General features: G+C 37.2%; 1 protein-coding gene across 1 annotated transcript in view; it reads left to right on the top strand.

Annotated features, from left to right (window-relative positions):
• TINAG (tubulointerstitial nephritis antigen) overlaps positions 1-13,654 on the top strand; it is a 39,936-nt gene that overhangs the window by 12,768 nt on the left and 13,514 nt on the right. The window contains exons 5-9 of the mRNA XM_008940049.1: positions 692-815; positions 3,054-3,204; positions 6,627-6,807; positions 7,265-7,310; positions 12,562-12,667. Coding sequence (XP_008938297.1) covers positions 692-815; positions 3,054-3,204; positions 6,627-6,807; positions 7,265-7,310; positions 12,562-12,667 — 608 coding nt within the window. The remainder of the gene's footprint in view (positions 1-691; positions 816-3,053; positions 3,205-6,626; positions 6,808-7,264; positions 7,311-12,561; positions 12,668-13,654) is intronic.

Genomic DNA, 13,654 nt, shown 5'->3' with positions numbered 1-13,654 from the left:
TGAAGACAGAGCAGATTACCAGCATTTGCACCAGATGGTTCATGCACATGCTGATATTTGTGCAAAGCTTGGAGGACATAGAGCTGAGAGCTGAAGATGCCAAAAATGGCTGTCCAAACGGCTTTAGTGAGCAGACCATGAATTCTCATCAACTCAGCATCAGATTGCAAAGCAGAAAGAAAATCACTGGTTTTTGTTTTGGAATCAGTGCTGGAGATTGCAAAACCTCTGTGTAAAAGACAAGTCAATGATAGACTATGCTGATCCCTCCTCCATGGTAACTAAAAATTCCTACCTACAGCCATGTGTCAAGAGAACATAGTAACAGGCACCTAACTTTACTGCTATTTGTAGCAGAATGTTTTTCTTTGAAAAAAAGCTAACTGGGATATAATTAATGTGTTTCACAAGGTGAGAGAAATCAGAGAGAAACTAGCCAGTTAATCAAATTGGCAGGTGTGGAGCTCAGCTTTCCAGTGCAGCTAGTGGAGTGTCAGAACCCCTCTGATCTTGGGGGACCACAGCACCCAGTTGCAAGGTAACCACCACAGGGATGCTCAGGAAGCCACAGGTGCCAATGCTTTAGGTTTTCTCAATCTAAAAATTAATGATTTTAAAACCAAAATTAGGGAAAAATTTAAGACAAAACTAGGAATTGAAGCATATACAGATCTCCTACATTTTGTTTCAGGGAAACCCACTTCCAGAAGAATACTTTCCTGCATTTTTTGCAGCCACTTATGCATGGCCTGACTGGATTCATGATCCTCTGGATCAACGGAACTGTGGAGCATCCTGGGCTTTTTCAACTGCAAGTAATACTAATTTTTTTTTCTCCTTTTAAAAATACAATTGTTATTAGATGTGTGATGAAAATATGTAGTGATTAGTAATAGAGTAATTTCAGTTTGCTTTTCACTTTTTAGTCGGCAAAGAGGAACATTTAAAATTGGCGCAGCTTTCCCTCTAAGTTGTCCCAAAGTCTTAAAAAGTCAATCTAATTTGTAGAGCTCTGTTTGCTTTCTGTAAGCTAGTGTAACATAGGGAGATTTTTTGATGACAGAAAGTAGAAAATCAATTGACTAATGCACTGTTTCATAACTGTAGACTAACTTTGCTTTTAAAAAATTGGCTTTAAAAAATTTGCTTTTGAAGAATTTTGCTTAAACTACATGCTTAACTTGAAAGCTTAAACCACGTAGGCTTTATTTTTTTGTAATATGTATTTATATATTTGTGCACCTGCCATTGTCCAACTCTTACTATTCAAGTAAACAAAGTATAATCTTTTCAATACTTTTGTGAGAAGAAAACCCTGAAACAGCTCAGATATTTGTGGAAGAAACTATTTTCAAATTCTGTAAGCGAAGGTATGTCAGTAATGCAACTCAACCTCATGTGCCTCTGGTTTGATGAAAACTGGACACAAGGGTTTGCATCACTTTTTCCAAAGAAACTACAGAGATCAGTTATGTTGTTATGCTGCAATAAATCTCAGCACATATTTAGATATATAAGGTTAGAGAAAAAAATTATGCAATCAATCTTTATGACTTCAGCCAGCCAGTGTTTTTACAGGTGAAGGTTTCTGCAACTGGTTCTTTAAATCACAGCAGTAAGAGAAGTGAAGGAACATTTGGGTCAGTTAATCCCAGCTACCAGCAAAAGACAGACTGCACACTCTGTCACCAGTATGTCTTGTCTAATGTGGTTGTAAAAGAGAAAACCAAGAGAGCTTCTAACAGCTCTCCTGACAGATTACTACAGAGATGAACAGTGTTTGCTGAAGGCAAGTCTTTCCAGATATTTAGTCTGGATTTTCCCTTTCATAAGTGATTTTAATTCACATAATTATTTTCAGCACTAAATATTATGAGATGCCTTCCTATGCTGTTGAGTCTAACAGGCATCTAACATCTTCAATCTGAATTTTCAACCCTTCTTTGTAAGATTAATTGTTGCTCTATGATTATCCAAGCACTGCTCTATCATTTTTTTCTTATCATATCAGTATTATTTCTTATCATATAAGTATATCCTATAGGTTTTGCAAAACTCTTCACTAAAAAGCTTTTACACCTATGAAACTAAATTACCTGTGTGACACCCCATAGAAGTACAAAGCACAGTTGTCAGCTGTCATCAGCAGATTGACCCTTCTGAAGTCCTGTCTGAAGTTTACTGAAGTTAATGTTGATTTTGATGTGGCTTTAGATTTCAAGGTGTTTTGGTTTATTTCTTTATTTTCAGGTTAAAAAATGAAGGTTTAGCAATAACAAATGCAATTTAAGCACAGATAATGACTAGGACTGTGGCTTAATAATTGTTTCATTGTCACTCATTAAGGAAAGGAGAAATGGCTTTTTACCTAAAATTTAGTTAACCTAGCCTGACTTTAAATCAGTGCATAAATATATTAGTACATAGAATTATGGCTATCTAATTGAGTTCAGACATCTGAAGTGTCTATCTCAGGAGAAGGATTTTGTGTGATAAGGGAAGGAGATCTGATGAATCTTTTATTTACACATTAATTTGAGCATTTCCAAATATTCTTTCCAGTGAATCAAATAAATGTCTCCAGTCTTGAATTTTATTCATAGGACTGTTCATTTTTGCTTTTCTTTTTTTCTCAAATAAAGGAAGAAAAAGTAGGAAAGCAGGAAAAGACATTTGGAAATTCAGCTGCAAAGAGGTGGGGGAGTACTTGCATCTTCTGCAGAAGTCAACCAGAAATGAATTTGCATTTACAAACATTGCAGAGACTATCAGGCTAAATTCTGTAAATGCTTTCATCTGATGTTTAGATGTGTGGACTTTATGATAAACAGTAAATCTATAGATTTATAATATTACAACAAAGTTGCTCATGCAGCTTTGCAGTTTCACAATCCTCTCTCTCAAAAGTCTGTACAGTTTACATCTGTATAGTTTTGTGAAGATATCTGCACAAACAGAAAAGATTGAGGTATTTCAGTGCCCCTTTCACAATAATCAGTGTTAAGTTATGAGTAGTTATTTGGTTTTACTGACAAAAAATTATATCAAAACAGGTGTTGCGGCAGACAGGATAGCGATTCATTCCCAGGGTGAAGTCACAGACAACCTTTCTGCTCAGAATTTGATCTCTTGTGATATCAGGAATCAACATGGCTGCAACGGTGGAAGTATTGATGGTGCTTGGAGATATCTGAAAACACATGGGTAAATATTTTATCTACCCATTTGGATTATTTTAACTTGAACCTGTTGCTTAAGTTACAATGTTGCTTGTGTTATAAGGATGACTTCTGACCCTTCGGAAAAGAGGCATTTAGCTCTGTCCTAGGTCAGATTAGCTGTATTGCTTCACCAGGATTATAACATTGTCTCATTTACACCTTCTTTAAGTCACTTTAATGAAGGCCAAGAACTATGAAGTGTGCCCAAAGAAATAAATTAAGATCGCTTTGAATGAGGGCTCTCAGTGAGAAAACACTACAACCACCTAGCCTTATTACATCCAGGTATTGTCATTATCTGTAATACAACTGGGGAAAATGGTAGTCTCTCTAACAACAACAACAAAAAGGATTTTTTTTTTTGTTGATGTCAAAAACAGTACTGCAAGCAGACTCAAAACTCCTGTGATTCTTGGGATACAGGCTCTCTGTGCTAAACAACTTCGAGTAAGCAGCCCGTTGCATGGGACAACATTCTGAATATCTAAAAGAATCAAACATTGTCTTTCTGTAAAGCAAATTTTAATTATCCCATTCCAAGCTTGTGCCAGAGTGCAACACTGTAGCAAGGACTATGCCTAAATTTTTATTCCTTAACAGGCTGGACTAAACAAAGCTTACAGCTCTCAAACTCCACAGGAACTGCTAGAACCATTTTATAATGACACATAATAATTTATAGAATCCCAGAACGATTTGGATTGGAATGGACTTTCAGAGGTAACATAGTTCAACATTCTGCACAAAACGTGACTTACTCTGAAATTAGATCAGACTGCCCAGGCTATGTTCCTGGCCATATTTTGGATATCTCCAAGGATGTGGGTTCCACAACCTTTCTTTCATCAGGCCACTTTGACAACTTTTGTTGCCAAATATTTTTTTCTTATATCTAAACATCATTTTCCATGTTACAGCTTGTGACTGGTACCTTTCAGCATGTGTCTCCAAGAAGAGCCTTGTTTTGTTTCTCCTGTGACCTCTCCTTATGTAGTTGAAGACAGCAATAAGGTTCTCTTTTAGCTTTCTCTTCTCTGGGCTGAAAACTCAATCTGCCTCGGCACCCTCTTGCATATCATATACTTCAGCCTCCTAAGTGCCTTCTCCTGGACTTACTCAGTTTAGCAGTGTCTTTATGGTCTTCAGGTGAAGTTAAAAAGTTATGATCTTCCAGGGAAGACCAAAGGACTGTCATTCACATGGACATAGTATACAAAGTGATCATTTTGCTTTCTTCAAAAGTAAAAATTTCTGATCTGATCAAGGATTTTGTATTGTAATAGTGAGAGTTTACATTGAGAGTTCCTCTGTGTTTCTATCTTAGAGTTTAAATGCTAAAGTAATTTTGATCTAGGTTTTGAGTGAGTGACCTTTTAGGTGATTATAATAGGTAGTAGTGGATTCTACCCAGCAAAGGCCCCTCAGAACCTCAGGGGGCAAAGGCTTCATTCACAAAGAAGTGAAAGTTATAGCTTAACATTTTAAGCAACATTTTTTCTGTAACTAGAAGAACAAGCTGCTTTTAATGAGTAACTCACGCTCTTAAGAGTAAATACTGCTCTTTCTTACTGGACTGTTTGCTTGCCTACCATGTCAAAGACAGGAGCACAAGAATTGCTGGTGTAGATAAGTCAAGAGATCCATTTTAATGTTATCTCTGCAACAGCTGGAGCAAGCTATTTTTAGAGGGCAAGCCCTAAAGAACACAGCAAGAAGACAACCTCCTACTCTTCTGTTCCCTCTGACTGTTATCCCTGTATGGGCAGAACCACCATTAGCCCAAATAATAAGATTCTTCCTATACCACAGAAGTAAGAGTCCTCCATGAAGAATCTGTGCCATCCCCAGTGGGACAATCCAACTGAAAGAAGAGGAAAAAACCATCCCAACCCCAGGGATGCATTTCTCCTCTGTTGTCTCCTTCTGAGGTGTTTCTAAGTACACCTGAGGAACTGATGTCATACCATTCCTTACACTGGGTTGCAGTCACTTATTCCTGCCCTGCTTATGCTAGACTGTGGTCTGAGGACTGTGTGTGCCCACCTGACCTCCCTTGCAGGCTTGATTGCACTCAGCAGCAATACTGTATTTCTTTTCAAAATCTGTAAGAGGTGGTGAATAGAATGATGATGTATATAGAGATAAATAGGTTTTCTGAACACTATATATGTATATAAACCAAAGGTTTCCTTCTACTTGGCAATAGAAATATGATCAATAACACCTGTGGATATTTGGTCTAAATAGTTATAGTAATTGATGGTAATAGTTTCCAGTTCTTCAGATTGAGAAAGTTCGGTATAATTGGCAAACTATTTAAATACATATGCTTTTCATGTGATTGCCTATTTAAAAATGCTCTCAGTAAACTGTTTAATTATGCACTTTAAAAGAAAGCCTCCCATAGACTTCCATGACATTATCACATAAATGTGTATTTTGTTTTGGAAACACCTTGCAGTATTATGCAGAAAACTAAAAGAACCCAGTATTTCATAAAAAGGATAAAAAAATAAGTGGAAGATTCAGTGTGCCTTTATTTGAGTATTTCAGATTTTTAGTAAGTGCATTTTAAGAGTTCTGTTTCCTTCAACTTACTGAGGTAAAAAGGATGTTCAGTTAGTCAAATGGTCAAAATGGCTGAGCGATTCAGGATAAGCTTCTTGAAAGAAACAAACTTCATTGTTTGCCTCCATTTTTGGGTGCAAGGACAGCTCTTAACCTGTGCTTTAAAGCACCACATTTATTCATATGCCAACAGGACACCAATTATTTGTACCAAAACCTTCAAAAAATGAATATAGGACTTTTAAGCTCAACAAATGTTCCCAAAATGTGAGAAAAGGTTCCTTTTATAATGCCAGAAAAATGGAAGGTTACACATTTTTTAAATAAAAGAAAGAAAAAGACCTATAGTTTTTCAGCAGCATTCCTGTAGAATATGTAGATAAAATTAGAAAATGGTTTATTTCCCTTAAAAATTTTCTGTGGCAAATATGCCCATTTCACAAACCATTATCTGTTAAATGGATCCTGCTGACAATTGGTAATTCGTTGATCTTATTTAGTGTGAATTTTCATTCACCGTCAATGAGCTCAATGTACTAGCTGACAAGTGCTGAAATACATTTTCTCTTTCTTTGGAGAAGGGTGGGGAGAGGCCTACTGCAACTGAAATCATAAACATCATGCATACGAACTGAAGCAAATGCCTTCCAGTTGAAGATATGAAGACATTCACACTTTTGAAGAATGAAGGACTCTGTAAATTTACATGAAATACAAGAGTTGTAAATAGTTAGAAGCTTGAAACAAAGTAAAACTACTGAAATGGCTATTAATAAGTTGCTTTTTGGTTTTTTTTCCCTTTTTTTTTTTTTTTTTTTTTTTAAACTATCTGAGCAGGGTTGTATCTTATGCTTGTTATCCATCATTTTGGAATGATCACCTGAAGCCATCAGGTCAAAATCGCTGTTATGTGTCAAGTGACTATGGGAGAAACTATACAAATGGGCCGTGTCCCAATGCGTTAGAACGATCCAATCGGTTATACCGCTGTGCTCCTCACTACAGGGTCTCCTCAAAAGTAAGTTTATGCAGTTCGTCCATTGTCTCACCCACATTTTTTTCTTTTGGTGCTTGAAGATTATCAGGCATGTCAAAATATGTTTACCCGAAGACCAGACCTGTGAATTTTCCTTTATATTGCCCTTGTATTTCAGAAGAGTTAAAATTGGTTGTTTTTTTTTTTTTTTTTTAGTTTTGCATCATCTCTTTAAAGCTGCTGCTTTGTGGTCCTATAGAAATCAGAGATAGAAAAGAAAGTATGTAGCCATAAATGTGCATTAGTTCTTCTTAAATATGTTTCTGAAGGTTTTGATGATTTGATAAGCCAAATATTCTCTAGCAGAAATACAAATACAATGGTAAATTTATAGTATGTATATGTACACAACAATAAATTTGTATGAGTTTTAATTTTATTTAATAGAATGTATTATCTTCCCTTGCCCCTCACTGCTGCTGCTCTCACCTCCTCTCAGGAAACCAATATAATGAAAGAAATCATGGACAAAGGACCAGTGCAAGGTATGGTTAAGTTTGGAGGATGATCATATTATTATTGAAATAATTAAAATATGCAATGTACTTGTATCAAAATATTAGAAAATAGAAATTGAATTACACAGTGAATGAAACAGATACTTGCACTGTAGTTCATCTAGGGACATTTGATGGGCACGTAGTGTCCCTAAAGGCATGCATGAGAGTCCGTAATGAATAAAATGACCTTAACCTGCATTTGATGAAAAGTTGTGCAAAATCTATGTGCTGGAAATGCACCTTTTCCCCATATCAGTTCTTTGCTCATTGATGAAATAGCAATTTGGGGCTGTGTGGGAGGAGTTAAATGTTAGCAAATCTCTGCTCTCCAGGGCTGGGATTGATTACCCCTCTGGCTGAGGCCAACCCAGCAAGCCTGCTCTCCCCTGAAGGCAGTGCTCCAGCATATGTGCCCCCCCAGCAAAGCATGCAGTGCTGGAATACTCCCAGAATTTCCCCTTTCAGAACCTAAAATGCTCTTGTTTGTTGTACGGGGCTATCTGTTATGAATTTTTCTGCTAAATCCTGTGGTGAAGATTGCTGACCTCTTGGAAAGTGTGAGTCCGCAGAAGAGTCGTTCAGCTTGAACACTGTTCATTTGCAGTCAGGGATGGTGCTGCCAGCACCTGAAAATGCAGATTCCTACTCATACCCCAGGCTAGTGTAACTAGAGAGGTTGAGGAATGTGGGGTTTGAGGTGATGGGGAAGGGTCATAGTGCAGGATGTGCATCCCTCTTCAATGAATGGCTGATGCAAAACCAAAGCATTTGACTTCAGGGGACTTCTGGATTTCTGCTGTCCCCAATTACATAATATATTATCATAACCTCCAATTTATTATTGAAATGGTCTTAATTATTAGGTTTAATCTGTGTCAGTGCATCATGGAGCTGAACATCCTTTTTAAAGCTCCTTATGTGGATGGTTGCAACTAATTTGAAGCTCAAACTTAACAAGATCAGTACTAGCAGTCTTTTTTTGTTCTGTCCATTTGTTTGCTCAAGGAAAATATTCTTACCCACGCTGCATTTGATCTAGAGTTGAACATAGTAGTTTCCACTCGTTTTAAGAAAATGAAAGATAAATTTTCAGAGCTCCACTATTGCATTTGTTGTCCCTGTATGCAGAGTTTTCTGGATTAATCTGTTGGTACTAAATCTTCCATACAAAATAGTCCACATTCAGCATTTTGTTAGGTTTTAACCACTCAATAATTCATACAACTTTTTGAAATGTCAATGCTTTCTCAGAGGAAATATCTCTATCAGATTAAGGTAATGCCTTATGTGAAAAAAATCAACCTCTAAAGAATATATAACCACGAGCGTATCACTGAGTGAAATCACTTTCCAATTTTATATTTTTTTTGCTATAATGAGATTTTTAAAATGAGTCACAGTTATGACCCAATTATTTGTCACCAGTTCTCTCCTCTATCTTCCTGTACCACAAATGCAATCAGACATAATTCTAATTTAAAAATCATATCATACTTTTTTTCCCAAAACATCCTGCAAATGATCTTCAGCTACTGCAAGAGATTTTTCCATTATTCATTCACCTGTCATTCCTCAAGAACTTGAGGCCAGTCTTTTCTAATGTATTAAGGAATGTTTAATAGCTGGAATACATTCAAGATCCTTTCAAGACTGTGATGTAGGAAGTTATCCTGTTTGATCATGAATGTACTTAGATTTTGGGGCATAATCAAAGTTAGAGAAAAATATATAATTTTTAACAGTTGTGAAACAGTAGATATAGGAATGTAACTGAAAACTTTGTTATATAGCTTAAATTTTGGATGACATTTCTCTCTGACATACTTCGTTGTTTTATATGGTACAGAAACTAAGTAGTTATCACTTTCAGATGCAAATGATGAAACATTAGTTTCTTAAAAAGTCAGCTTTCAAATAAACACAATGAATTTTCATTAATACTTTGGAAACATTAAAATGGACAATCTATTATTGCCCATTCACCTTTTTTTTTTTAATGGATCTTAGGAAATATTCTGACAGTTACAGTGCTGACAGAAAAGAATCCTTTGTCACATTCGTTGACCTCAATTGAAAGAAAAGCTAACACATTTTGGAAATATATAAAAGTTTTGACCCTATAAAACTTATCATTTTGGCTATCGTTATCTTAGGAAAAAAAAAGAGTAGTTTGACACAAGAAAAAGATCTGGAGAAAGCACAAGGCTACATTAATGTATAGTGCTCTTTTTGTAGCAACTCTTTCTAGGCTTTCGTATCTTCCTATGTCTTAGAGACATATATTCTTTAAGAATTCTCACACATTCTTATTTAAGAATTTTTTTTTCAGAGGAATTAATAGTGGAATGAATGACACAATCTGTTCCATTTACATGCATAGATCTGGCAGCTCAGCATGACCGAGGTAGCTCATGCATGAACTACAGTCAGCCTTATGAAAATTATGTCCTCTTCTGATGCATTACCTGAATCCATTCGTTTTGAAGAAACCAATGTCTCTCTGCATAGGAGGACTTTACACTTCATGTACCCAGCACACTTAACTCCAAAGACTGTACCATCACTTACTTCCTGATTGCAGGATACATACATATATATGCTTATGTATATCTATATCTATATTTACATATCTATACATACATACACACACTAAATGTGGGTATATAATATGTAATAATGGATAAAATTCTGACATAGACTGGAGTTATGTTTGAAACACACTTCAAGATTTTCTATTTTATTTTAGTGGAAATAATTTAGGTATGATGTTTCTTCACAGAACCAAGAACATGTATTTGATATAGAGTTGCTGATGAGGAATAAATTGTGCTGTGAAACTGAGCATATGAACCTTGACTTCAAAGAACAATGTGATTTAGGAATGAAACTACCTTCTCCTGTCTCAGCCTGTTGATAGATGAGCTCTAACATCAGACATCTTTTGTAGTCCTTGCCCTCACCCCTGTTTCTTTGTCTCCCTTTGGCCAAGGTATCAAAACAAGATCCAGGGAAGCCTCTACAGTAATTTTTGAATTACTCATTCCCTTCACTTCTCCTCTGGCACCATCACCTGGACTAATGCCAGTGGGAATCTTCCCCTTTTTTGTTCCTTTGTACTTCTTTAAAGCTCTCCCTCCACAGCTCAGAAACCTCGGCATCTGGTGTTTTATGCAGCGGTACAGGGACATATGCAGGAGTTAAGACTCCTAGCTCTATATACTGTTGAGCCTGGGGGCAGAGGGCGGGAGGAAACCTTTGCAAAGAGCTCCAACTGAGTCCTGAGCTTGCAGCTAGAAACCAAGGATAAAGTCTATGCTATTTTCCATGTAATTTGTAGCTGTCAGTGTGTATGAACTTTGGTTCTGCAGGTAGCTTGGTAGGAGCTGTAACATTATTCATTAGAAGCGTAAATTTTATTTTTTTTTTCTGATTTAACTGATTTAGCTCTCCCCCAGAGAGCTTGCCTCCTAGGCAGCATGATGGCTGCTTATTCTCTGTGTGTTGTTATTGGCATACATTTTTTATGTGAGTGACCTCATTAGCAAAGTATATTTTTAACCAGGACTTCTGGGCAAATGGGTTCATTTGACCATATTTTGAGCTGTTCTCTTTCACATCCTAAAATCTGTGAATGTTGTCTGTTTTCAGACACGTATAATAGAGACCAAAATATTATAAAGATAATTAATTTCCTTCAAGTTTCTGAAAATATCCAGGCAGGAAAAAGAAATTTGAAAGTGTGCCAGACAAAAAACACTGCAGCATGAGCTCACCTTACTGGATGTTGCAGATCTATACCAGGCTCGTGTTATAAATGATCCAAACATATAAAAATGGTCCGTGAGCCTTATACTTCATGGGACTTCGAAGCTACAAGACTTTAGGAAACTGGATTTCACTGATTCTCATGTTCCAAGCTATGTGGCAGTCTAAGACTGTTAAAATCATACACTAAAAGGAAGTTGGAGTTAAGTTTGTATTTAATGCTCCTGATTCACTGGAATATAAAGGTAACGTAGACCTGGAAAATATTTTCGTTTCTCTGGATCTGATATCACACCATATAGCAAAGCAAATGTAGAAATGAAACTCAAAACCTTTTTCTTAAAAAACAAACCAAAAAAAAGTGGATTATATTCCTAGGAAACAATGAATAGACATAAAATGTAAATTGTAATTTTCATTCTCTTGAACAAAACCCCAAGTTCATCATCTCTTTGGCCTTATATTTTTATGGACACCAGGGTTTTTTTTCACCACACTTTTAGCTGAAAGTGAAGATGAACATATGTGCAGACATCCTCGTTTTCCATAATGAGACTGCTGTGTACTAATGTGTTGAGCGGGGAGCCCCAGAATCACGACACACTTCACAGAAGGTGCGTCAGTGTTCCGCTTTAATCTACACAGGCAGCTGTATTTATACACTCGGTGACCGATCACGCGTAGTTTACACACTCGGATTGGTTAACACTGCACAGCCACGCTCTAACCCCGTATCCCCATAGGTTAAATGTCTCTGTCCACGCGCCAAGGCGCTGACAGGGTGGTCTCCTGCTTGCAAGTTCTGGCCAAGATTTGATCTGCGCAGATGCTGTCGAGCTGTCCCCCATGTCCTTCCTGCCTAGAGCCTCAAGGGCACAATGTCCTTGAGGTTCACCTCCGGTATTTCATCATCTTCCTTGTAGCCTGAGCTGCGCATAACGGCTTCCAGGACGCCATCTTGTGACGCAGTTAAAATTCCCTCTACACTAATGAACTCTGAGTTTCAGAAAAAATCATCCATATCTCTCCACCATATTTCAGAATATACATTGTCTGTTAAGTACTTCTCTCAAATTTACAGATGCTTGCCAGAACTGAGGATTTTATATAGGAACCTGAAGGAGATTTCTTTTATTGAATTGGATTTCATTGGAATTGAGAAAACTGATGCAAGCTTACACAAGGCAATATTTCTTCTTACTGTATAGTAAGAAGTCCACAACAGTGAGTTTCCATGACAGGGAAACCCAGATAACTTATCAAGATACCTTTGAGAGAACTCTGTGGGAATATAACCCTTGGTTCGGTGACAGCAGGGAACTTCTGAGCAATTAGTGAATTTAGTGTAATTACAAAGTACACTTCTGCAGTTTAACATGGAACAAAAATATCTCTAGTAAAATGCAATGAGGAAACAAGAATAGAAACAATATTTTCTGACTGTGTTTATTTTTCCTGTTGTTTTTTTTAGCTATAATGAGAGTGTATGGAGATTTTTTCCTTTACAAAGAGGGAATCTACAGACACTCCCAGAAAGCAGGATCTAGATGGAAAACTCATTCGGTCAAACTCATTGGGTGAGTAATGGATATTTTGTTACCCTTTTCTTCTGACAGTCATGAACATAGTAAAATGTCAATGACCATTTTGGAATCCAAAGGTTTCACTGACAGAGGTGAATCACTGTTATTTCCCAACATCAGACAGTTGTTGTTTAATTTTCACCTATCCGAGAATTTTAGAGAGCATTGGAAAGAGGTATTGTAATGGTTTGAAAACAAACCAGTGAGAGACTCCAAGTCAGAAATACAATTTAATAAGAAAAAATAAAATAAAAGCAATAATACAAAGGAAAACCACAGATAGAGTCAGAATACAACCTGATACTCTGTAGTTAGGGTGGTAGTAGCAGTCCAGATGAAACAGAGGTCTCATAGAAAAGATCTGGTAGCTCTTGTCCTCTGGAAATCCAGTGGGTAAGGCCCCCTGTGCTGTACTGAACCCCAGTTTATATCCAGGTGGGAGCACTTGGCTCCTCCCCCTGGGTGGAGCATCTCACAATGGGTTGATATCAGTCTGTGAGTCATGCAGTGGGTCCTTGATGGTCCATTAAACAGAAATAGCTCCTGGGGGGAGCTCTGTATGAGTCATGGGGCGAGGCATGGATGGGCCCATTAACAGGGAGGACTCCTCCTGCTGGGTGGGAAGGTGTTAACATCTCCCCTGACCTTGAACCTCTTTCCTTATCTGTTATAGCCTGGGGTGTGAGGTCTGTCCTGGGCAGCTGCTACCCATGATTTTCTTAACAGCCCATGAGCACTGACACAGAGAGTATAGAATACAGAGTTTTTCGTTCTACCCACATAAGGATAAACTGGTCCCAGCCCCTGTAACCATGACAGGTATAGACCCATCATCTTTTAATCTGCTTTAACATTTGTTCTAAAATTTCAAATATACCGATTTATAGGAGAAAATGTTTTGCTAAGTATTGAGAAGTATTGAGAACTTGATCGTGTACGTATCAAGTTGTGAATAAAACTGACACAATTTCCTCCAAACAT

Source organism: Merops nubicus, unplaced genomic scaffold, assembly GCF_000691845.1.
Source record: "Merops nubicus isolate BGI_N331 unplaced genomic scaffold, ASM69184v1 scaffold11245, whole genome shotgun sequence".
Classification (NCBI taxonomy): domain Eukaryota; kingdom Metazoa; phylum Chordata; class Aves; order Coraciiformes; family Meropidae; genus Merops; species Merops nubicus.
The sequence above is the reverse complement of the archived record's forward strand: the minus strand, read 5'-3'. Positions and strand labels throughout refer to the sequence as shown.